This window comes from Triplophysa dalaica, chromosome 4 (genome assembly GCF_015846415.1).
Source record: "Triplophysa dalaica isolate WHDGS20190420 chromosome 4, ASM1584641v1, whole genome shotgun sequence".
Lineage (NCBI taxonomy): Eukaryota > Metazoa > Chordata > Actinopteri > Cypriniformes > Nemacheilidae > Triplophysa > Triplophysa dalaica.
In genome coordinates, this window is record NC_079545.1 from 6,095,791 (window position 1) to 6,122,278 (window position 26,488).

The window sequence follows — 26,488 nt, forward strand, 5'->3', positions numbered from 1 at the left end:
CAGTCAGTACTCAGAACAGACTAAATATTCCACTGCACTGTTGAACCTACACTCCTGTCCACCAGAGGTCGGTAATAACACTACTAACGCTCTGTCCATTACTGTGACACTGACACTACCAGGAAGAAGACGGGAAGAAAATAAACAAAAGACGAGCTCGGTTTAATAAATGTTTTTAACGTTAACTTAAACATTTTAACTACGATTTAGCAGTCTTCGGGTTGATTTATTAATAAGGACCGTGCGATCGGCCATGAATCCCGACCTATCGCTGCGAGTGAGCGTATTCTCCGAGCAAGGAGGAAGGAAATACATGGAGGATATAACAGAGGTGATCGTGGAGCTGGAGCCCAGTGACGACGAGCTGCAAGCGGCCGGACACACCGACTCAAAGCCGGACCAGGAGCCTGATTCGGAACGCGACCCGTCGGACTGCATAAACAAGCCGTTACCCGTCGTGGTAACGTGGAGAAATACTCTGCCGCCTGATGCTAGCGAAGGTACGGAGGAGCCCCAGAATGAACCGGCGGCGCCGAAAAGCAGGAGATCGGTCGGCTTCTTCGCTGTGTTTGACGGGCATGGCGGGCGAGAGGCAGCACTGTTCGCTCGCGATCACTTGTGGGATTTTTTAAAGAAGCAACGAGGGTTTTGGTCCAAGGATTACCGAAAAGCTTGCACCGCAATTCGCAAAGGTTTTATCGCTTGTCATCATGCGATGTGGAAAAAGCTGCGTAAGTAAAGTCAGCAGTATTTTTCCATGCTAACAGTGCGGTTGATTGATTGGGTGCAGTTCCAATATTCGAGGTCCTTTATATTTCTCTACAGTTGTCGCTGTAAGATCTCAAATCCGTCTTCCATTCGTGGTAGGGTTTTAAAATGTTTTCGTACAGATTATTTAGACTTTTTGAAATTGAGCTCTAATCTATTTACTATCCAAGGAAAGGAAATGAAGGAAGAGCTGCAGTGTACATGTGCAAAAAGTATTGACATGCGTGTGTGTGATTTACAGAATCTAGTACAGACAGTAGTTTTGCAAAACGTCTGATAAAAAATCAAACTCCCTCTGAATTGAGGAGAAGAGTAAGTTATTTAGTAAAACACAATGTCAAAGCAGTTATTTTGCCCACAATGAAATCAAATGACAATTGTAGTCTCATGATCCATAAAGAACCACAAAGGCCTGTTTACATAAAGGACCATAACTATAAACAATATATATAAACTCATAAGAAACATTATATTTTAAAAGAATAGCATATTCTTCACCACAACAAGTACTAACAATTTTAACAACAGATAAAAGAATGTTTTTCATTACTTTGAGAGTAATGTTTTGAGTCTTTTTGAGTTTTAGCCTTAAAATCCATAAAAATTTAGTTGTTTAATGCTAAAGGTAATCGTTTAAACTATTTTTGTAATTATCTTCATAGTTTTTTGGTGTGAATGGGCTTTAGATGTTTTTATCTATGCTCCAATCTTACAAACCAAAATTAACTAACGGGAAAAAGTCTTCTCACCTGACTGATCATTTCTGATTTCTATATCTTTTCTACAATATCTAATAATAAAAAAGCATGCTTAGATAAACTAAACTTGGCTCTGTACACTGCAGTAGGTTTTGTGCTTTGTCAGTCGATTTGGATAAAAGCGTGTCCTAAATGACTAAATGTAAATATTAAATGTCACGGACATTTTGACACAAATATTTAAAGCACTTCATCATTAGCAAAGCATTCGGATGAACTGGTTAATATGAGTTTTTGTTTATGTTAACCCTGTTTCTGTTCTTCAGCTGAATGGCCGAAGACGTTAACAGGCCTGCCCAGCACCTCGGGCACTACAGCCAGCGTGGTAGTCATCAGAGGGGACCACATGTTTGTGGCTCATGTTGGGGACTCATCTGTCGTGCTGGGCGTGAGGGAAGATCCCTCCGATAAAGTCATCAAAGCTGTGGAGGTCACACAAGACCACAAGCCAGAGCTCCCGAAAGAAAAGCAGAGAATTGAGGGACTGGGAGGCAGGTGAGAGCCCCTCGCAATGACTCCGGGATAACGTAGATTCATAGATTCTTTAACAAGTGAAAAAACGGTTTTCTGTTCTAAAAGCCCAATTTATTTTCTTTGACTCTATTTTTGTTCATGTAGCGTGGTGAAGAAGTCTGGGGTGAATCGTGTGGTATGGAAGAGACCTCGACTAACTCACAACGGCCCTGTTAGGAGGAGCACCCCGATCGACCAGATCCCCTTCCTCGCTGTGGCCAGAGCTCTTGGTAAACAACAGGACACTTTTTTTTTAAGGTGTCTGGATATGTTAAACTGGTATTTTGAAGCATTTTAAAAATGTTTTTTATCCTGCGAACGGAGCTGTCTGATGTCAGAAAACCATCCTGTTGGGAAACGCTGGAAAACCATTCTGAAACTTATGCAAATGTTTGCAAATTACTGTAAATGTTTTTGTGCAGGTGATCTATGGAGTTACGACTTCTACAGTGGAGAATTTGTGGTGTCTCCAGAGCCTGACATCAGTGTGGTGACCCTTGACCCTAGACGTCATCGTTACATCATCGTTGGCAGTGACGGGCTGTGGAACATGGTGCCTCCACAGGAGGCGGTGACAGTGTGCCAGAGCCACGATGAAGCTGTGGTACGAATAACTTTAGCGAATGTTCACCACCACTTTGTATCAATAGTTGTCCATTTTTTTCACTTGAGCTTTAAGAGTATGTATGTTTTAACTTCCTCCAGGCACATTTCGGGATGTCGGTCGCACGGCGGTTAGGCTGCCATGCATTGATGCGCTGGCGTCAGCGGATGCTCCGTGCAGATAACACCAGCGTCATAGTCATAGCCCTTCCTGAGCCCGGAAAGCCCCACCTACCTATGCACAGAGATGAGGTCATACTCAGCCTGACCGAGGGTCCACACTCCGACCTGGCAACAGGGTCTCGCTCCAACACGCCACTAATCAAGGTAAATGCAAAAAAGAGTCATGTCAGCACTTTTTTTGGATGCATATTGTTTTAAAGCATGGAAAATAGTGCCCCTTGTGAGCAACCCAGAAGAGATAAAGAGAATTCAAAGTTATAGAATAGCAATAAGCAACAGAATAAAGATACAAAGATGTCTTGATGCCGCTTATACAGAAGCATTAGCTGTTTAAATTTAGTAAGTATCTAGATAAAAGAATAGTTCACCCAAAAATGAAACATCTCTCACAATTAAGGCCACATCCACACGAAGCCAGAGCTTTTTTTCTTTTCACACCATCTTCTGTAGAAATATATATATACACGAAACCATAAAACCAATTGAAAACGATGTAGTAGCATGCGAAAATCAGTATGTGGCGCTGTAATTCTGCCACAGAGATACACTACAAACATAGAAGACTTCGAGCATGCACATAGACTTTGCACACTGGGGTGATAACATCATCGTTTCAGAAAATATACGGATCGGCTGTACAAGGGTTGCGGTTTCATGTTTCAGGCTTCCAAAACAGCAGTTTCATGTGGACGAACTTTAATAAATATTGGTACAGCCACTGTCACTTGTCCGACTGGGTCAGTCCTGCATCCTCACAATACATTTTTTTATTTGCAGGTGTTTTAAAGTGATAGTTCAGCCAAAAATGAAAATTCTGTCATGAATTACTCACCCTCAAGTTGTTCCAACCTGTATAAATCACAATTTGTTCTGTTGAACACAAAGAGAGATATGTGGACGACAAAAAAGTCTTAAGGGTCTTTTTTTCTATTGATATATGGGTTGTTAGGATAGGACACTGTCTGGCGGAACAACAATTGTTTTCAAAGCTGGAATCTGAGGATGCAAAAAAAGCAAAAGATTGAGAAAATCGCCTGTGAAGTGGTGAGGCACTCACAAAAATAAAGTTTTAATACATTTACGGTAGGAAATTTATAAAATATCTTCATTGAACATGATCTTAACTTTATATCCTAATGATTTTTGGCGAAAAGATAAATCGGTAATTTTTACCCCTACAATGTATTTTTTGCGATTTCTAAAAATGTTCCCGTGCTATTTAAGACTGGTTTTGTTGTCCAGTCTCACATATTTGGAAAGATGTTTGCCACTGACATTTCTGGGGCATCATTGACTTCCATAGTGGAAAAAATATTGCATATTTTTAAGAATTTAGGAAAACAAACAGTTTCAGACTTTCTACTATGGTAGTCAATGGTGCCCCAGAAATCTCAGTTGATAACATTATTCTAAATATCTCTCTTTATACATGCTTGGAACAATTGAGGTTGAGTAATTCATGACAGAATTTTCATTTTTGGGTGAACTATCCCTTTAAAGCCACTTTAAATATTAAAGCGTATGTTTTAACAGAAAGATAACTAAATTCAGCAATCTTTGCAGTTTAGCAGTTTTATGTGTACAGTGCAACACACATCAATCTGCTTTTCAGAGACCCGCAACAATACTTAATTGAGTTTGCGCATGAACAAACATATTCTCATTAAATTATATCAAAATGCCTGTGTTGGATGAGTATCCTCGTAAACATAGTCTGTTATGTGTTCAGCGAATGTAAACAGTTAAGAAATAAAACATATGTTACACATTATATTGCATTTCTTAAAGTGACAGCGGAATAATAATCTTGCTTTCTGTTTTAAATGTTCATCATAAAACAAATAAAACAAAATGAATTATTGAATAATTAATCTATATTCAGTTTACACAGGGAAAACTGTCAGTAAATTATGAGAGCATTTTTATTTTGGGCTGAATTATTCCCTTCAAAGAAATAAATGCAAAAGACTGCCACTAAATGACACGTTTGAGACTGCTAGTTGAACAGAAAGTAGACATTGCAGACAAAAACAGGAGTTCATGAAAAGCCTGAACTTCAAGAGATGCCCTTACACTGTCCAGACTCAGTCATCAGAACCTTACAGATAAGACCTTTCACAGAGTTCCTCTTTATGTTAGCCACACATTGGCAGCAGGCCCACAAAAAGAGTCCCAACTCTTTATCTTTCACTCTCTTTCTCACAAACACTTTCCCCATTGAGGCCACTATTGTCAGAGCGGTTTCGATGGAAGCCATGTCTGTGCGTTTGTGTGTTTGAAGCAGGGCTCCTCCGGCTGCTCTCGGCTGTTTTGCTTTGCTTTGGGTAGTGGAGCTGGAAAGTGGACAGATGTTTGTGTTTTTAATCCTTTTAAGTGGAGTGGATTTGAGGTTTAGGGAAGCTGCTTTGATCTTTTTTTCCTGTTTGGCCTGCTGGTGCTATTATGATTTTGATAGAGGGGAAATAAAGAACAGGGCAAGGGAATGCTAAAGAGCAGCTTCGCCACGTTTTCTCTATTGTAAAGCTGTGATGAAGTCCAGACGTTGCATTCGGTTTATTTGTATTTTGTCTTTAAGGCATGTCATAGAGTTGTTGTCGTCATTTGTTTGCATTTGAATTCCATGTCTGTTACACTTTTTAACTGAGAAATGAGAAATGTATAATTATTTACTGAGCCTCATGTCATTCCGAATTTTCTTTTTTGCAGCTCTGCGTCTAACAGAATTTCACGCATATGTCATATTGACATGTATATAAAAGTTATATTTGAAATGTGCTTATATGACAATGATTTGAAAGAGATTTTAATTCATTTTAAATGAATTGATTCTAAATAAGTTTTAGCTGAATGCACGCAGATAGCAGAGCAACTGGAAAGACCAAGAGAGTGATGTTTTCTTCTCCCAGAAATAATGTCACGTAAAATTTGGTAAAACATCATTTTAATCGATTTTACAAATTTTAAGCATTATCGTATCACATATTGCATTGCTTAGCAAGTTATTGCATTTTTCTTCAATATCATGCTGCCCCAATTTTCAGTAAATCATTTTTTTCAGTTTTTTCCTTACAAAAAAGCAATGGTTTATATTTATAAGTGGTTTAGACTCGAAATGTCGAGCGTGAGTTGCTTTGACTGCTTTTATTATCTTTTTTTGGTAGTTCATTTTTTTTAGTATTGAAAAGACAAGCATAAATTCTTCAGAAATCTTAACAAACACTTCCTTTTCATAGAAGAAATTCATACAGGTTGAGCAAGGTCAGCAATTCTTGTCAAGAATATACTCGCTTGTTTGTGCATTTGTTGATCAATGTAATGTTGAAATCTCAAGAGAAATTTCCCATTATTTGTGTCTTAAGCCAGTTTACTGACTAAATATTTGAAATAAATCAGCAGTTTAGGAGATGCGATGCTATTTTGAGGAATGGAACGTCTTTTTTTATATTTGCCAAACCCAGAAACAAACAGGAAGGGCGACAAATAGTAACATGAAAATTATAAATATACTCATCATAAAACATGAGGTGTCTGCCCTACAGAAAGTAATATCTGTTCCTCTCTACAGACCCCGGAACCAGACCTCTCCTCAGCTAGCAGTGAAATTTTACCAGCCCTGGAGAGAAGAAACGGTCTGTCAGGAGTTAATCAGGAGTTAGCAGAATCTCCTTCAGATAAAAACATCCCTCACATTGAGCTCTTGGACCGAGCTGCCTTGACTCTGTGCCCCAGTGGAGACAACTGGACACTAGAGTCACCAATACTCTCCCCGGATGTGTTGAGTCCGGTGGGAAAAAGGCCCAGACGCAGCCCTCTCACTCCCAGCAGCTCTCGACGCTCCGTACCCAAACGCAACAGCACCAAGAATCCCAAACGCACACCCAGCGTTCCTATATTGCAGCACCGTAAAGCAACCCTCTGCGTCTGCTGAAGAGATCAACACAAACATGAAGGGGCATATAGGGATCTACATTTTGGTGTTTCTATATTCTGCATGGTCACAATAATAAATAACCGCCTTTGTTTGTGTCTATGTGTTCTGATTGTGCCACTGTTCGAGTTTGTAATCTATGATTTTTTTAGTCCAGACTAGTTTTCTTTTGAACTCTTAAAGGTGTGAATGTGAGAGTTGAGTAAAAAAATAAATCTCCCTTTTAGCTTTCAGAGTTATTTTAAGAGGACAAAAAGGCAACAACTGTGCATCAGTTTTTTAAAGGATATATTTTAATCCAAAATCCCTTTAAATAAAAGAACGGCATCATTCAAGTCCATCTTTTACATTTATGCTTAAGGGATATAGCGATTTTAGGAAAACGACCAAATAGGTGGAGGGACAATGAACTATATTTTTATACTTGTTGTATTTTTAACATTTTCAAGATACCTGGTTTATTGTCTTACCCCATGAGCTTGTGTGTACCTATACCTATATGCCAATTTACATTCCTTGTGTGTTACATATTCAAAATATTATTATTTAGGGTATTTGTTAATTATTGTCATGTTGAAATGTTTTTTTGAGTTGCTCCATTTCGTTTTTAGAGCGCATGTAATTTTACAATGACCAAATTATGGGGCAACTCTCAGATAAGGGGGCTTTTTTACTCTTAAGGAAAGTTGGATGTTCAGTAATTTCCTTCAGAACTGTTTTTATTTTTTGTTGGGAAGTGTTTGTTTGTTGACTATAATGCAATCCAAATTTTCATATGTATTTCGATATTGTAACTTATTTAACATCATTTTATATAAATAATGTAAGTTAGTGTGATGCATAAACATCTTCCAACACCAGTAACAGAGCTAAATATTTGGTTATAAATGGATGGATGTGGAGGCTTTGTACTAGACTGTACAGCACAATTTTAGCAAGATGTTATTGTTCCATGAATAAATGGTATAAAACCTTGTGTAGTATTTTGATATGTAGACACTTTCTATTTGGAATATTAAAAAAGTTGGCAAGGGTTGTTTGGTTACCAACATTATTCAAAATATCTTCTCTTCGGCGGAAGGACATCATACAGGTTTGAAATGACAAGAGAATGAGAAAATGCTGACAAAAAATATTTTGGTATATTTTAAAATCCCTTTAATGTTAGCATCCCTTATAGGCTTCAAATGTCTAATTCCTAACTTTTGCGGAGAGGAAAACAGATAAATGAGAGAAACAGTCACTGCTAAAACTTGTCACTGTGTGATTGTTCTTCTCATACTCTCATTCCCAGTTGAAATGCTTAGAAACTTTCCATTGTAATATCCCAGTGTTCTGAGCAAAAGGGCCGATTACATTTCTGACGGCTTTCACTGTGGTCTTCTGAAATGTGTGGCCAGTCATGATGTGGAACTTCTTTTCTCTTTGGAATAAGATTAAATATCAATGTATTAAAGGCTGACTTGTTCAGGATTTGACATTTTTCCTGGAACTGCAATAAAGAGATGTCATATACAGTTTAGTGTCAAAATATTCAAGTTTGTTACAGATCTTTTTGTGTGTGTGTTTTCTTGGAGAAGAATATTTTGATTATATCCTCTCACATAACATGACCTCAAATAAACAAGCCATAATATTGGTAAAGTCAGAAATGTTATATTAAGTGTATAAATACTTTTAAGGTTTCTTCAGTGAAAGTTTTTATAACGGCACTGCCTTTATTAACCACTAGGTGTCACTCAACACTAGTGAGGAGATCGAATGTCCAAGATGACTGATTATGGATCCCCGAATCGTCGAAGCTGGAAATGATGATATAGCGCTGAACTGACAAGGAGACGTTTAGTCGTCTAGTGTGAGGGTAAGTGTGTGTTTGTATGTGTGTTTAAACAGCTTAACACGTACACTAAATGTTTTTAATAGAAATCATTCATCATAAAGTGTTTCTTTTAAGGCTTAAGTTTTGGGTTCGTATTTAACATCGGAAGATTTGTTGCTAGCCTAGCTTTATAAAACACTAAAAGGCTACGTTTATACTATCCGATTTAGACAGGCAGTTGTTAAAACGAATTAACAAATAATAAACCAAATTCTTAACTATATTATTTAAATAATTTGAGTCATTACAATAAACTCATATTGTGATGAGTCATAAAGAGGAAATGCCCATATTTGGACCATGTTTAGGAATGCAGTGAAAAGTTAACCCCCATCAATCAGTTATAATATTACAAAGACTAACATTGAGACAAAGTGTGTAAATTATAAATGTGTGTCATGAAAAACACAACAGTGCTCTTAATATCTTACTACTGCCCCACATCATCACTAACTCACTCAAACAATTTGAGTGTCTAATGGTGGTTATCAGATTTATGTCAGCTGACCTCATGACAATGGTGCAAAGTGAAGGGATTAACCCAGAAAACAAACCTGCATTGTGAAGCGCTTGTGTCAGAAGCCCATGTTACGTTACATGGCCCCGGGGCGACAGACTGGCCCCACACCTGTCACTTCTGCTATCTCACTCTCTCTCTCTCAGGACTGTTATAATTTGAGACTATAACTGCACATACAATTTGTGATTTATTCATATAGTCTATTCAATGCTTTCTTATTTTATTAGATAATATGTATGAATGGCATATCAGGTACATGTCTTTATGAATGCTTGCTTGATTTATTTACCTTGCCAAGATTTTACAGGCATTATCACAATACAAGTTCGCTCTCAAAGAGAATTAGTACTATATAGCTGTCAGACAGATTTTGACAGATTTATGGCTACAGACTCAGAGAGTTAAATGCTTTATGTAGCACACAGGATGTGCTGTTTTCCGTTAATATTAATATTGATATCAGCTTCCAAAACATCCATTTTTTGTGAGTTGAATGTAAATACAATAAAAACAGACTAAATGACTGTACGAAGAGTTTTTAACCTGTTTTAATAATAAAATATAAGTACAATTAAATATACACATGGCTTCGATATAAATATTCATAGTAAAATAGAAAAAAACACTTTTTATTAAGTCTTTGTTCTTTATCATAATGGAGGTCTCAATGTGGTTGCTACTGATAGTGGAATGTATGAGTCAATCATTTAAGTTATTAAAATGATCAATGACCCGAGCAATTACCAGCTTTGTTTAAGCTTAATTGATGCCACTGTGCCCTTGTGTATCAATATTAATTCATTATTGTGTACGCATTCTGACTTTAAAAGACAGAGAACTTCAAGGGTGGGTATCATTTCTTGCATCAGCTGCTCGCATGATGGTAAATACACAATGAAATGTGATAATGTCTTCTTGTCATGACAGTCATCTTATTTTAATGTACAAGCCAATTTATTTTTTGTCAGGTTCCCTTTTGAAAACTTTGAGTTCATATTAAATTAAATAGTAATGAAATTTTACGTTGACACTGGATCCAAAGAACTTTTTAGGTTCACAGTAGATTTGAAGAGCAAATTAGATTCACACTGATTTTAGAACTAGAAGTTTAAGCTTGCACTGAATTCAAAGAGCTCAACAGTCAGAAGTGAACGGTTGGTCCATAGGGCATAACACCATAAAGGTTAAGCTAAAGAACTGAAAAACTGTACAGTTAAACGTTTTGATAATCTACGATCAGTGTCAATTTTACATAAATCCCATTTCACTCTACTAAAAAAACACAAACCAGTGTTGAAATAGCTAGAAACAGGAATCATAAGAGACGCCGTATGGCCCTGAGCTGAATACTCTATTGACATATTTGTCTTTACCGGCACCCCCATCTAATTCAATAACCTCCCTATGCTGTCGCATCTGCTTTGATGCCCAGTCAATGGGGAATCACATCCAATGTAACTGATACATTAATATAATGCAATCAGCAGCGGGTAGACAAACAGGATCTAAGAGGAGAACTCTGGTACACCTCCTGTGCTCTGACATTTTCAAATGTGATTCATGATAATGGAGCTCATTTAAAGGCATGAATTTGGTTGTCAGCTGGTGGAAATGTTGTTATGACCTGACATGTGTAATGTCGGCTGGAACAAAGAGATCTGGGAGGGGGATGTGGTAAATTATGATTCCTCTAACAGAGGCCAAGCACTGTCTCATACCTAAGGGCATTCATGAATTCTGTTGTCCTCCTGATTTGGTTAAAAACTGTTTAAGGAGGGCTTGAACTTGTTATTGAATTTTACCTCAAAAGGGCACGTGTGGACCATGCAGAAAAGGCACCTGTGAGACAAAGCAATAAACAGAATGGTACACTTTGTTCTTCCACAACACAGACACGAACAAAAAAAGGGCAAAAGTGCACTGTTTGGCATCTGTGTAAGCCCAGGGCAGATACAGTAGATATGAATCTGCCAAACAAGTATTTTGAAAACATATAAAAAAATGTGCACTTTGTTGGTAAAGCAGGATATCACTTGCAGATGAATAAATATGAAATTATACAGAAAAGTGTGTTGCGTTTAAAGAGTGGAGGGTGGAGCTGTCTTTACCAGCTGTGCCAGTTAAAAACCAAGCATTTATTATGACACAAATAGTTCAAACTTGGATGATTTACAATCAAATTCTTAATAAAAGTTCACAAGGGATTGCAAATTCTGTGTTTAATACATCAAGTACCTATTGCTTGGCAGCTACATGATTAAACATTGATTCGTCCAATCAAACTTTAGTTAGTCTAATAAACTAAATAACTTGCCTAAGGAATCTGTTTCGGATGATTTTGAAGTGAACTGGAAAAATTGGTATGTGTGATGTCATGGTGCTATTTCATCATTCCCCCACCCAAAAAAACCTATTAAAGGGAAAGTTCAGCCAAAAATGAAATTTCCGTTATCATTTACTTACCCTCATGTTGTTTGAAACATGTATAAATTTAGTTTTTCTTGCTATTGTAATCTATGAGGACTGTTTGGTTATTAACATTTGTCCAAATAGCTTTGTGTTCAGCAGAAAAAATAAATTTATACCGGTTTGGAACAACTTGAGGGTGGATAAATGATGACAGAATTTAAAGGGATAGTTCACCAAAAAATGAAATTTCTTGATTTACTTCAAGTCTTAATATTTTTTTGTTCCACTGAACACAAAAGAAGATATTCGAAAAACGTTTGTAACCAAAAAGTTTTGGGCCTCCATTTTCTACTATAGTAGGAATCTAAACTGTCATGATAGTCAACGGTGCCCCAGAACTGTTTGGATTCCTGTGTGATTCAAAATATCTTCTTTTGCTTCCGACAGAACAAATAAATATATGGGTAGTTGACAAGTGAATATGCAAATGTGTCCTATGGTGTGACATGGAAAAAAAAGGTGGAGAAATAATATTAAGTAACCATGCACGATATCAGTTCTAGTTACAAATTGCATGAGAGAGGTTTATCTTCATTGTCCAAGTTATTTTTCAGTTTTTTTCTTGTCAAACCATAGGACACGTGCACATTTTGTTTGTCAACTTTCCTTATACAGATTTCAAACAACTTGAGGGTGAGTAAATGATGACAGAATTTTCTTTTTTTAAAGCGACCTGTCCCTTTAAGGCTGTGCTTCACAGGGCTTAAAGGTATAAGAACAACACCTACAATTGTAAAAACTGCACTATACTGATGCAAATCTCTTAACAATATAATCCTAAAAATGCTTTCGGTTTACATCATTACGTTTATGACAATTTTGTTCTTGATGACTAACTAGACTTCCACCCAGATGACCTTCTTCCTCATAAGTTTTCTATATGACTATACGATCACCGATCAAAGCTTTCTTTTGCTAATAACTGCAATTGGCTACTCAGGTCAATACTGAAACCAAACCCTCAACAGACTAAACAAAGAATTCCCCCCGCAGTCCTAAACAGATCACAGACATTGTTGCTTTCAAATTGCTCCCTGCATGGGCCATAACCTCCTTTGTCACAAAAAGATCTGTGCGGCAGGAACCATGTTTATGCTATTAGCCATATCTACATTTTGCTTAATGGATTACTGGTTATTGTGAGCCCTCTGCTGAGTTCGAACACAGGGACTCCCAGATTTATTCCTTATGACAAGGGTTTCCCCCAAAGGGCTTTAAAAGGTCAGGCGGGTCAATGCGTCTGCCAGTTAATCAGTACAGGAGCCATCCACCCGCCGGTGGCTAGCATGCTCTACAATTAGACTGCGTAATTGGTTTAGATGGACACACTTATTTTGTTGACTGGTGCGCTAATTGTCCTCAGGATACTCCGGGAGGAAATCCTCAAGGTTTTTCTTGGAATAAAAGGGCAATGAAGTGATCAGAACTGATTCGGATAAAGAATGTGTGGCCTGATTCCTATTTTACGGCTCTCTCTGGTGCTGTCATGAACTAATGGCTGTCTCTTTCTCAACTCAATAGTCAAAAGACAGACATATTAGCTCGTGTACCTCAATTATGTCTCAACTAGAGTGCCCTTTGTCAGTCAATGTGGGCCCAATCTATTGAATGGATGGTAAAATGTACTACACGTGATGCCAAATTAAAATATTAAGGATCAAGAGCATTAAGGTGGATTTTTACTGAGAGATTGAAATGTGTTCACAGGGCATCTTTCATAAATGTCAGATTGGGGTAAATTGTCACATGTGTTTTAAACGTTGTAATTTATACAATACGTCACTTAAATGTGATGTGACAACATGCCCCCACTAAAGGGGTCAGATGTGTATATTGAAATATATCCTTTTTATAGGTCAATAACCGTGCAATACATGTTCAATTGCTTTTTTTGTGGTTTGAAATAGACTTTCATAAATAACACCAGCCTGAGAAATCTTTGCTGAAGTAAAAGTGTGACAACTTACCCCATTCCACTTGTATGCTTTAGGAGTCACTGACCCAGCTGCTACAAAAGCTAGCTTCAGAGACACGTTGACCTTTCAGTCTCAACAGAGGGAAGGTGAGGTCCACCTTATAATGCAATGCTTTATGTGACCTTAGCATGCTCTTCCGCTGATGTGGCTTATTCATAGAGGCTCCCATATGGTTTCAGTCCACTCCAAAATCCAAGGGCATTGTCATTGATTTACTTTGTGTATTCCCCGGACACCTGATCGGACCCTAACGAACTTCAACAGCTTGTGTGAGACAAGGGCTATTAGGCTTAATGGTTGAGAGCATCAAAGGCACTACACACGCACAGGAGAAAATGAAGTTAAAGGGACGGGGTTGTAGACTTGTAGTCTGTGGCCGCAGCTGTAATTTACGACAATGCCCCTGAGCCTAAGCCCAGTCCGGAGTTTAATGTTTGAGACTTCAAACAAAGAAAGCGTCCAGAGACGCAATGGAAAGAGAGACAGATAGAGAGATAGCGAGGAATGATGGAAAAACTTAATTTTAACTGGCTGCCCAATCGAAAAAAATCTTTTCATTTGGCTTTATTCTTCCGTGACTACACAGCATAAACAGTAGTAGGAAGACAGAAATTATGGGCTTTTGTATGGGGCGTCTTGATCCATAAATCTTTGTGACATGCTGGAAAAACATTGTGTCATCAATCGGGAAACGTGATCACAGTTTGTGTTCATTAGTTTAAATCTATAACATGCTGAATTTTTGGCCCCGTTTCTCTGGTTTGGAAAAAGCCGTATGAATAAAAACAGCCAAAACCTGACTTTAAATAAAAGAAGGGAAATTGGCATCTGGCACACTTTCTCTGATGACACAATAATTGGTTACCAGCATAGTGTTTACAAGGTTGCATATCTTGGGAAGGTGGTGTGCAAGAGTCCCGACTGGCCTACATTAACAAAAAGTTCACAAGAAAATACAAATTCTGTCATTAGTTGTTTTTGCATGGAATGATCTCATTAGTTGCGTCTCATGTCTCATAACTAGTCATTGATATTTCACCACCAATGAGATTGTCACCATATTTTATTTTACCACTAGTATGTGTTTGTTCTGTTTTCAGATTTTTATTACTAAAAAATCTTTTTTTTTAATTGAAAATAAAAATCTAAATACGGTTGCAAAGCAACAACATAAACAAAAGTTTCTGTGCATGCAAGCTTTTGTGCCCCAACTTAACTTTCGGGTACACATACGCAAACAAAAGAGTCCCTGCAGATTCAAGAAATCAAGAAATAACAAGGCAAGGCAAAATGTATTTCTACAGGACGTTTAAAATAGCGCCAGTTAACCAAAATTATTAATATTATTATTACAATAAAACATTGGTTCACAGACAAAAATACACAGAAATACGGAAAATGAAATACACTACACATACATTGATAATAGATTAAAAAGCTAAAGAGAAAAAGTAGGTTTTAAGATGAGATTTAAAATTTCCAATATCCGGAGATATAAGCTGATAGGTCATTCCACAATAGTTCAACAATATATTCTAAAATAATAATATAAAAATAAATTACATTAGCTAGCAAGTTAAACGTATGTCTAGCCAGTATTATTTAGAGTTACCAGCAGAAGAGCGTTACTTGGCATAACTTAAATGTGTTACACGACCCATTCATCAAATTGTTTATTTAATGAAATTAATATACAATAAAATGTTGAAATAAGTATTAATAAAAATCATTTATAATATAAATAGTTCATATATTAAAACCTGCTAAAAGTCCCATTTTGTGTTGAATAAAACAGCATAACAACATAAGGTTTAATAAGTAATGACAGATTTTTCTGGTTTAGGTGAACTATAGCCGCATTGCGAACTTTGCAAGTGGACACTACCTAGACCTGCACGTAAGCAGTCTAAACCAGCCTGTGCCAGCAAGGATATTCCTGCTGGTTTCATCAGTTTTTGTGTTGTTGAAGATGAAAGTTCTGTGGGTGTTGAAGCCACACACCCTCTCTAACTCTGTTCAAGCTCTCAAGGCTGATGTACCACAGAATCGTTACTTTAGTGAGGCACCTTTTGTCTTGTTAAAGTAAATCAGTCATCTGTTAGGGGACATCTTCAGTATCTCAGTTAATGTAGTGTGAGTCTTCGTGGCTGTCTGCAGGGACCGGTGAACTCCATCACGCTGGCGCATGTCAATAGCGTACGGCGCCTGTATTCGTCAAGCCCTGGGACACAGACTGTGTAAATTGCCTGTCATCAATTATTAAAAGAAGCATTTGCCTTCTGATTGATCAGCCCCTAATGCATGTTCTTATAACTGCAGTTAAGGGAGTTTTTTTCTGCTAATCAAAAACGGTCGAAACTGAAAGGTCTGCTCCAGCTTGGCCGCAGATGAGTGTTAAAAGCATGACTGAGAACTGACATTTTGAGAAGCTGGAAAAGCTTGAGAAACTTTTGGGAAGACACAGTGATCTTTGTTTATGCACCTCTTACCATCAGATTATTTGATTGATCAGCTGATAGATTTCGCCTACATACACAAACTGTTGTTTAGTAGTCAGAACGGATATTTTGTGGTGTTTTCAAGTTTCATGTTTTCAAGCTGTGATTTTTATGAAAGGGCATGAATTTAAAAAGTAATGACCCACACAAATAAATTATTTATGATAAAGACTGCAAGATAAAGACTGCAATACTTGACAAACAAATGAGAAAAAAAAAATACACTAACCCTTTCCCTCAACATGAACTATCGCTTATTGCTTCTAAACTCTTTGTAAGTCGCTTTGGATAAAAGCGTCTGCTGAATGTCTAAATGTAAATGTAAATGTATATTAAATGAAAATAAGAAATGTTCATTTTGATGTTCTTTTTATGGTGAAATATTGAACACAAACACTTTAATGGCTGATATTACCCACAACTCATTGCGAGAGGGATGCGAGATTAGACTGAATTAAAAAATTATATGTAGAGTAGAAAAAGTGTTCAAAGGTAACTTAGTATAATCTTAAAATGAACTTGTTATTTCACCATTTTTTATGTGATTATTTTTACCAGCATCATTGCTAGATTCTGTTTACTGGGCCACAAGTGATATCTGATCTATCTTTTGATTTACAATCATTCTGAATGATTCATTAAATTCACTCATGCCAAATCTTTTGATGTTTAATAATACGAATATCGGCAAACACGTTTTAATGGGTGTGCCGCATTGAAGACTTGGAAGTAGGCGCCCACTGATTGGATAGCAGTTTGCATAGTCTTAGTTGTAGGTTTCTGTGAATTTGAATAGGCAGGTACCTTTAGGTTACACATTATCAGGTCATATCAAGCAATCTCTAACAAAGCATTAGTGACGCACAGGACAAATATGTTTTTCTCGGATAAGATTGCTGCGCCATAACTATCGGATCCAATATTGATGGCACAGCACTGCTTTTTCATTTTAGTCTCCGCGCAAATCCAGCATCGACCTGGGCCTTGTTCACAAAGGAATCTGCAGTGAAATGAAGCATCAAACGCTCAATGCATTACCCATATGAGCTGGAACTTCTTTAATAATAAACTGCAACCACGCATTACTAAATTTGGGATCCGAAGGAAGGTTATACAGTCAGTGACTGTGTTGTTCCACAACCAGGCATTGCACAATATTTTGCCATGTTTAACTGCATGTTTATTGTCATGCGTGAACCAGTGGGGGGGGGGTCGTTGATATTCTTATGTGGAGGTCGCTATCATGGATAGGTGCATTCCAGGCGTTCGGTGGGCCTGGTGTCAATAACCAGGGTCGGTGCCAGGACGTTTTTCTTGACAAAAAGCTTGGGTTAAAATTCATGTTTTAATTCATGACACCTTTAATAAATATTAGAGTAAACTCTGGAACAAATACATCTGAGCATCAAAGCAAATACATTTAGTCACGTGCACACTAGTCTTTTAGACTTACAGAAAGACAGAATTTCAAATTGCAAATGAAGTGATCTCTCAAGCTGTTTTATACTGTAGCTTTATTGTATGAGCTCTAAAAAATCTTCCTCTGCTCTCATCCACCAAAACCTGGCCGTTCTCACGCTAAGACAGGAAAAGAAACAGCTGTTTTTTTCTGTTCCTTTAGCGAGACGCCTGCATTGCCTCTACCTACCTCTGTGCGGCTCCATGCCAGCTACATTAAAGTCTCTGTTGCACAGGCTGTGCCAGCACACACAGAACCAAGTCATTCTTGCCAAGAGCTCGCTGGAGTGGCCAGGCCTGCACTTTGTCTTAGAGGTTTAACAGGGATGAAAAAGTTTAGGCTTAGGCAGACCTTCCCAGTGAACATTTCCCAGGATGCATGACTAATTCTACCCATAAGCCCCAAACCTATAACCTGTGTCTTCCTGTTGCTCAGTTGGTAGAGCACGGCACCAGCAACGCCAACATTTTTGGTTTGATTCCAATGAAGATACATGAATGCACTGACACAATTCACTTTGAATGTAAATATAGCCCTGGAACCAGCTGACATTGATCCCGTCTTCAATTGTGGGGTTGTTGAATAGGTAAGGTTTGTCAAAATGTAAGAGACTTTCCTCTAACAACACTGCAAGGCTCTCAGACTGGTTTTTCTCTTTTTTCCATGCCATTGTTCCTGTAAGAGTGAGGTCATTGAGGGCCTGACCCCTGATCGAAAGCAGTGATCCCCTTGTCTCCTGGGTAATAGGATTACCTTGCGCATGTGGGTGGACTCTTATTTCTCTTCAAAGGAGGCAATGGGTTTTCCCAACAGGACAACATTGTCTTTGCCCGCAATACTTAAGAGGCCTTGTTTGTTTCAACGACGACTTACTCTTAATTCTAAAGCAGATGTCTTTGTGCGAACAAGATGCTAGCAGGCTAGTAGGATTTTCACTGTTGCTTTGTTTAGGTTCATTTGAGATGCAGTTTAGAAGTGAATTTACAGGGTTTTAAATGACTTGAGTAATTAAACTTATTAAATAAATCAAGGTTTTACCAAAGGTTTTTACTGTGCTGATGTCAATATTGTTAATATTTGTTGGAATAACCCTTATGTAATACAGATTTCATAAGAAGTTATAAGTAAATAAATATGAATGAATGATTAAATATGAATATGAAATACACACATATTTTCCCTGTTACAATTCCATTTAGCCCTTTCTTACTGAGCTAAACAAGTGAAATCGTGTTTCTGTGAATTTTACTTTATTATTTAAAACAATGCAATCTATTTTGAAGTGAAACGTAATTGGCCACCATGATAATTCATCCCTGTGAAGAGGCTTCTCTTTTTCTCTTTCTCTTTTTGATATCTTTGACGTAAAGCAATATGTTTATATTAAGTAATTGTTTAGGACAAACCTTGCTTGAGCACGGACACGGTCAGTGATCAGTTCATGTGGCAAACAACTATAAAAGCAGCTGTGTCTGAGATTAATGTTTAACAGTTTCAGCCAACAGGTTTCTTGATATTCAAGTTTCCGTTTTAACATTTGGCGTGTTCAAAGCTATACACAGTCACCATGTTGAGAAAAAATTTGATCAAACAAGTAACTGTGTTAAACAAAGTGAACTGTTATTAGAAAATATCAACTGTCTTACACAGTCGTATGGGTTGAAGGACAGAATAGGTGTGTCGTTTGTCCATTCCTCAAATACGACAAACATGAGCGTTTTCTAAAATAGCGCTTCTCCCAGCTGCAGGCAAGACTATCTCCTACCGTCATTATAAAATGTAACGTTACATTTTGGATACATATTTTGCAATCATAGAATGGGTTTTGGATTGATTTTCATTTCAAAATGTCGTGATAACTGTATTTACATTACACATTGTAGTAGAGTAGGCGGGGCGAGACCGTGGTTCGAGTCCGGTGAGTATTTGTGAATGAGCGCCAGCTGTGCGCACACCGGGCTCGAATCACGTAGGAGATAGGGAGCGTATAAAAGGAACGAGCGACCGGACCGTCTAGGAGAGAGGTCCGGGCCCGAAGTGTTTGTATATGTATTTATGTTCTAGTTTTTTTTAATTTATGTTTTGTTCGCCGGCGGTCGGCCGTGAGGGGCCGCCGGCTGTTATTATTTATATTAAACGTTTAAATGTTTGCCGGTTCCCGCCTCCTTCCTTCCATTTTATGGAGATATTCTAAACACATGTACACATATTCAGGCATTTTGAGCAAGTAACACAACACATTTATTTATTAAATAACATAAAACACATGATACAGATACAAAACTGCTAAAATGTTTAAAAATTACGAATTTTCAAAGTGTACCGAGGTCAAACGATGGGGAACAGACGTGAAAGCGATCACCATATGCTGTCTTCCGGTTTCGGCTGTGTTTCCGGCCATTCAAATATGACGCCACGTTACGTCAGCCTTAATTGTGAAATATCATTGGCTTTCGTCTGTCTCGTTGCAGACAGCGTCTGTTTTTGCTCGGAGGACAAGCTTCAACATTCAAAATTAAGTTAATTTTATTTGAACAATTATACAATTTAAGTGTGTTTATGTAATAGTTACAAAAATGTAGCAATTTTTAAAGTATTCGTCACTTAACTGTATTATCTCAATCTTCTTGCTCTAATATTGAGACTTTCCTAATTAAGCACTGCTCCTGTTTATCGCCTATATTCATAAAGAATCTAATGTCAGTGGCATAGTTACAGGAAACCTTTTAGTTTTACTGAAGGGCGTCGACAAGCAATGGAAAATATGCAATATTTTGGTTTCTTTTCTTTTCTGTTGTGTATTGTTTTACTGGTTTTAAGACCATTAACACAACTCTAAGTTTTGAAGCTACGAATTCAGCCATCGGGTTGTAAATTGAAGTTGACATGAATACGGTGCTAAGAGGATGAACCTGAAATCACATACTGTTTGTACCCATGGCCGAGGCTTACCAGAGATTTATGGTGTGTATTGAAAAGGACCGCTCTTGATCCACATGTTGGAACACACCGTAAGCTTGACAAAATGTGGCGTAGACAATGCGCTTCGCAAACACCATCTCCGTGTGGCTTGTGCCCTTGAAGAGGCAGCTCTTAGGTGCACTTAGCTCTGAGTACTGCCTCCTCACACACGGATCTGGACTCCAGACGTGCCACACTGTCTGAGGTGAGAGGCGACAGGGGGGCTGTGAGACCGTGGGTCCATTAAGTGCAGACAGACCTAAGGTTTCTGTACGCTGCCAGAGGGGAGATATCGCACCGGACCGCATCCTCCTCTGAGGGTCTGTGAAGTGCGAGGAGGAAGAGTGCACCTAGGGTGGGATGGCGAGAGATGTGGACCTCTCCAGGTGTCAGGTGCCACATCAGTGTTTGCGCTCATAGTGGTAGTGACAGAGAGATAGTAACAAGCGATAAACAGAGAAACGAAGAGGGAAAAAAGAGACACGTAGTAACAGAGTTGATGGTAACTTAGTTGACATTCTATCATTATTCGATTGAATATACCTAAAATATATTTCAAAAATCCTATTAACTTCTGCTGGTTTTGTTCAGAGATGATTCTAGCTGATTTAAAATCTGGATCAGCGCTTTTTCTCCACAGACAGCATACATATGCCTGCATTATCACTGCAAAAACATGTCTTATCTCTGTCACCATGGCTATGGTGCAACAGATACTGACCCCAGGCTGCATCTCTCTGATGATTGCTTTGATTCATACAGCTCCTGGTTTTCTGTTTCGCTCATCCACTTCCTTCCGTAGAGAGGGAGGCAGGAGACAATGCCTTATTGTGTCCTCAAAGCCGGCCTATTAGCGAGGCTGCTGAAAGCTTCTGCCTCTGTGCAGAGACACTTAATAAGGTACATAATTCAAAAGCTTTTTATGAAATTTCCAAAGCGACTCTATTCTTAAGTTACCTGTTACATGATGGTACGCTGGTGAATGTTTAGGAAAGACAGACAGATTGTTCATGGAGTGTTTTTGAAAAGATATAAACCATGTCACACTCTGCATTATACTTAGCCGTCAGCAGCGTTGAAGTCAGAGTGCTGGTTAAAAAGGTGATGACATTGGTGAAATTGTAAAGGAAAGTTGAACAGGTCATAGTTTATGGGTCAGGGTGCATTGACACAAGCAAGTTTGTTATCTCAGGGGGGCACTGTTGTTCAACCTTTGAACCATCACTGTGCCTTTTATTTGTTAAAGGGATAGTTCACCCAAAAATACAAATTCTGTCACCATTTATTCATATGTGTATATGACTCTTGTGGATCACAAGGGAAGATATTTTGAATGTCTCAGTGGTTTTTTGTCCATATGGAGGAAGTCAAAAGATCTTCTTCTGTGTTGTGCATTAAAAAAAATACGTACAGGTTTGGAATGACATAAGGATGAGTAAATGATGAAGGAATTCACATTTTTAGGTACCTAAAATTTTGCATGAAACTCAAAGCATATAGAAAGATGTTATGGGAAGTTTCATGATTTAATAAAGTAAAAATAAAAAAAGTTATGACGTTAAATATATAAATGTATATAAAACGTAAGCATAAGGCAGCATACCTGCACCAAATACTATGAAATGCTGAAATCTTATTTTTGCTTTTCAAATCCCTTTTTCCTATTTGCATAATATATATATGATGTGCATAAATTGAAAAATAAAAATTCTTATTAAAAAGTTATATTAGAAAACTGCAAAAATTTAAGCATTTTCACTTTTTGCCTCAGACTTTTAGATCCCTCTTGTTACTCTGTGTTTTCTAGATTTATTCAGCTGACTTCAAAGTTAATTATAAATTCATTTATTAAACCAGTCTCGCTGCTGTCACCTGATGTTTCGTGCACAACAGAATTCAGCTGTTGTTACTGAAAGTTTCCTAAACTTTCTCCTGACCCTTAGCTATGTATTAATCTCTCTAAGTGCCCAGCGCAAAGCGGTGAGCTGAGAGCGGCCGAGTGCCGCCAGTCCAGATGCCCCATGGTGAGAGGTCTGCAGGCGGCTAGTTTTAGATAACAGCAGGGGCACTGCCGACTTCAAACGGTTTTAAAGTCCGCTGTCAGGTCTGATCAGAAATAATGAGACGTGTCTGTTATCGCCACAGTTGCTTCTGAGAAATAAAGAGAAACGTTCCAAACAAGCCTATCTGTTTTGAGTTGTGAAATTAAGTATCTTAAACAAAGCGAAGGTGGGTGATACACGTGTGCGAGAACTTGGGTCTTCTGAGGGAAACTGTGAACAGGACAGTGCACCCAAAACTGTTTCTTTTTACTTTCATGACTTCTTACGGCTGCAGAACACAGAATATATTTTGAAGAATGTGGTTAACAACACAAGTCCCCATTGACTTCCATTGTATGGACTCAAATTGAATGTTCAACAGAAGAAAGAGTCATATACAGATTTGAAATGATATGAGCATGAATAAAAATGTCAGAATTTTTTTCTTCTCTTTAAAACAGAGTTTTATGTTACCTAAAGAAAACCCTAAGTAGTACTTGTTTGTGCAAAAGTCACAGCTTATTGATTTATTACCATTTCTAAAGTGTTAAGATAGTTAGATAGATAGATAGATAGATAGAAAATCTCGGGTCCCAACCTTAGTATATAATTGTTAGTCTATAAACACGGCTTGGGTTCCGTCATCAATTTAAGTTATTGGATTTTTTGGGCTACAATCATCCGATCCCTTAGAAAAGTAACTGCTCATCTCTCCCCAACAAGGCGCATGATTAGAGGTATCATATCACAAACAGTTCTGGATCAGTTACACAAGTAAAATACTGCCTTATCAGACTTTGTGTACCCTAGACAAATTTAGCCTTATGTTGTGACAACTGTTTACCAAACCAAGACTCTAGAACATCAAAACAAACGTTTGTTTATAATTCTTTGTAAGCAACAGTGTTACAAAAGGAAACATTTTATGCTTGACCTGATTCAAAAAGCTGAACAAGTAAAAGTGTTTTTTTTCATAATACATTCTTTTGTCTGGCTTATTTATATTTCGATCAAAGACCTTTTAAACGCTACAACCTTTACAGTGACTATCACTGTTGCAGATCTGACTCGAAGTAAACAGCCTTAAAACGTTAATACACAACACCTGATGGTGAAGGGAAGAGTCACCAACGTTTCATTTTGTATTCGCTTAAACACGACCCTGGGAGATCTCAATGGTCTTAGCTACTCGCATGAAGACACAAGAGTATTTTGTCTAAGGCTGCATCCCCGACGGCAGCTTTTCGCAACTTGGCAGCTGATTTGCTATTTGTTGCTTTGTCACTCACTGTCTTCATCCTTTTAACCCAGCCAGGATGTCTCTGTTTATCCGAGATGTTACACACCAGCCTGCATATAAACAAAATGCCTCTAGAACGGTACGAACACCAGCAGTTCATTCATTTCACAAACTGAACTTGTGTTTAGAACTGAGATATAAACACATTGAGACTCTCTTTAATAATAATGAAATGCATGTATATGCTCATTTTAAATGTTTAAGATGGATGTAGATGTGTTTTCTTGCTATGGTATAAATTACTTGCCAAAAAATAAATCTGTTCTACATAACATCCTAGTTTTTGGAGAACTTTGATATAAATTTGAAGTGAAAGTTTTAGTTTTTTAAAGTTAGATCTGGCATTTTCACGTGTTATGATTTGTTGTTATTGTATACAGTTGATCATTTAGTTACTTTTATCCTAGATATTGGTTTGCTATTTTTGTATGATACATGTTTGGTTGTATCATACATTTGTATGTTATATGTTTATGTTTCTTAAAAGGCCCTCAAGTAGCCTATAGTGTATGTTTGTTAATGTTTTTTTTACTGTAGACAGCATATTGTATTTCATAGAAAATTAAATGCCAAAATAAGGGTCGATAGATTCCCATTGTTATATCTGTGATAGTGATATTGGGGCATGTTATTACAAAATATCCTCTCAAAATGTATTTGTTTTTTCCAATAATAACATAGAAATGTTCAATATCAATATCCAAAACCTTTATTAATTTGCCCTAGAAAGTCTCACTGATTTAATATTTAGTGCTTCAATGTTCACAATCATTTTCTAGCACTTCATTCTGGAGACAATGTTTCAGCTGTCTCTTTCTTTAGACACTGTACTCATAGTTGAATTACACATTCAGCGCTGCATGTTGACATTTGGTGCTTGTTTGTGATGTACTGTTGTGTCTGCCCCTCATTCTTTCTACGTTTCGTAACTGCGCTCTGCTGAATGTGAAATATTTCACTCTGCCGCTCTCTTTGTTTAAACTTTCGCATGGCCACCCAGTGCTGCACTGTTTACTGCGGCACCGTGTTTTAACGATAACTGGAAATCGCCGTTCACAAAACGCTCTTTTATCCCACTCGCATCTGTGTGTGTATTCTAAATACTGTCAGGAGACAAGACTCGCACGCACACACACAAAACCCTATGGTCTTCTCTATGTCTGACTCATATTGACAGAAGACATTGTTGTTTAATAGTCTCTCACAGTCTGCCGGTGTCAGTTTTCATGGGGGGAAGAAAAATCGGCAAACAGAAGGAAGTTTATTTCATAAATGAACCCTTTATAATGAGAATGTTGTAACAATCTAAAATATATAATTTCCTCCTACATTCATTTTTGCACATACGGTAGCTTCAATAACGTTACTACAGCACAACAAATTTTTATATATTTTTTTCTGTGAAAGTATACACTTTTGTGTACTCTGTTTATGTTCTTTTATTCGATCTCCTTTAAATTTAAATTGTGTGTTATTTTAAAATGAGTGAATCATTATCATTCTTAAATATTGCTGTCAAAATCAAGCTCATCATAACTATTTATTCCTCGTCTTTAAATGGAATATGACTGTGTTGATTTTTAACGAATCCAGAAAACATAAATCAGAATTGTACACTGTTCCTGTATCTTAAATGGTACAGTAACAATGCCAAGGTCACGTGTTAAATTTCTAAAGCACACAAACTGAGATAAAATGTGAAAACAATTGACATGCGTACATCAAGACTTAATGTAACAGAAATAAAAGAATTAGAAGCAACATTAAAATTTTAAAGAGGTGGTTTACCCAAAAACTAGAATTCTGTCATAATTTACTGGCTAAGGGTGTTGCAAACCTGTATACATTTCTTTGTTCTGTTTTTCACAAAGAAACATAATTGGAAGAATGGTAGATATTTTCCATCCTGGGACATCATCCACTACCATAGTAGAAAAAAATATCGAATATTCGAACACAAAGTAAGATATTCCTAAGAATTTAGGAAAACAAACAGTTCTCGGACACCTTTGACTACCATTACATGTTTCCTGCTATGCTGTGTCCCATCAGTTAAAATTGCTAACATTCTAATTACATAACTAATTTTTACAGGTATGAAATTAGGCTACGTGAGGTTAAGTAATGATGACTGAATTTTCATTTTTGGGTGAACTATCTTTTTAATAAGATAATAAAACTTTTAAAGCAAGTCCCTGGTGAACAAGTGTGTTTTAAGATACGTTTTAAAAGTCTGAGTCAAGAGTTTGTGAAAGAAAATGTACAGCTTAAGACCATCATGAATGAACACTGATTTACAACTCTTTAGCCTTGTTTTTGTTTATATTATCAAGGTTTGGAGGGGTTGTACCACGGAGACGCTTAAAACTAGAAAGATCTTCGGTTTTTAAGCACACAGCCGTTGAGGGGATGTAATTCTGGATCTGGAAAGTGATTTTAGTCGAGTCAGCATTTGTGCTGCTGTTTAATGGAAGCTTGGAACAGAACTCTAATAGGTAAGTCAGTAAACTGCAGAAATATACTTGATGTTTCTATCCATAAAGACTCTAGGAAATGCATTACTGCAATTCAAGCATGGTATTGTGGTAAGAACTGTATGGTAAAGGACTGAGTAAACCACATTTTTTACAT

General features: G+C 37.4%; 1 protein-coding gene and 1 long non-coding RNA gene across 2 annotated transcripts in view; both read left to right on the forward strand.

The window, feature by feature from the left end:
* The first annotated feature begins 97 nt into the window (after window positions 1-97).
* On the forward strand, window positions 98-7,786 carry ppm1db (protein phosphatase, Mg2+/Mn2+ dependent, 1Db). Its single transcript, XM_056747203.1, has 6 exons — window positions 98-731; window positions 1,793-2,021; window positions 2,145-2,269; window positions 2,462-2,643; window positions 2,745-2,969; window positions 6,391-7,786. The coding sequence occupies exons 1-6, from the start codon at window positions 254-256 to the stop codon at window positions 6,751-6,753; spliced, it is 1,602 nt and encodes a 533-aa protein (XP_056603181.1). The 5' UTR covers window positions 98-253; the 3' UTR covers window positions 6,754-7,786.
* A 725-nt stretch (window positions 7,787-8,511) lies between these two features.
* The window catches only part of LOC130419782 (uncharacterized), a 32,521-nt gene continuing 14,544 nt past the window's right edge, over window positions 8,512-26,488 (forward strand). The window contains exons 1-2 of the long non-coding RNA XR_008906543.1: window positions 8,512-8,614; window positions 26,191-26,352. This is a non-coding gene — a long non-coding RNA (uncharacterized LOC130419782). The remainder of the gene's footprint in view (window positions 8,615-26,190; window positions 26,353-26,488) is intronic.

Excerpts from the sequence above, each read along its gene's own strand:
- ppm1db (XM_056747203.1), top strand. The coding sequence starts at position 254 with ATGAATCCCGACCTATCGCTGCGAGTGAGCGTATTCTCCGAGCAAGGA. Across the intron at positions 2,022-2,144 it reads ATTGAGGGACTGGGAGGCAG|CGTGGTGAAGAAGTCTGGGG; the intron begins GTGAGAGCCCCT and ends TTGTTCATGTAG. Across the intron at positions 2,644-2,744 it reads AGAGCCACGATGAAGCTGTG|GCACATTTCGGGATGTCGGT; the intron begins GTACGAATAACT and ends AACTTCCTCCAG.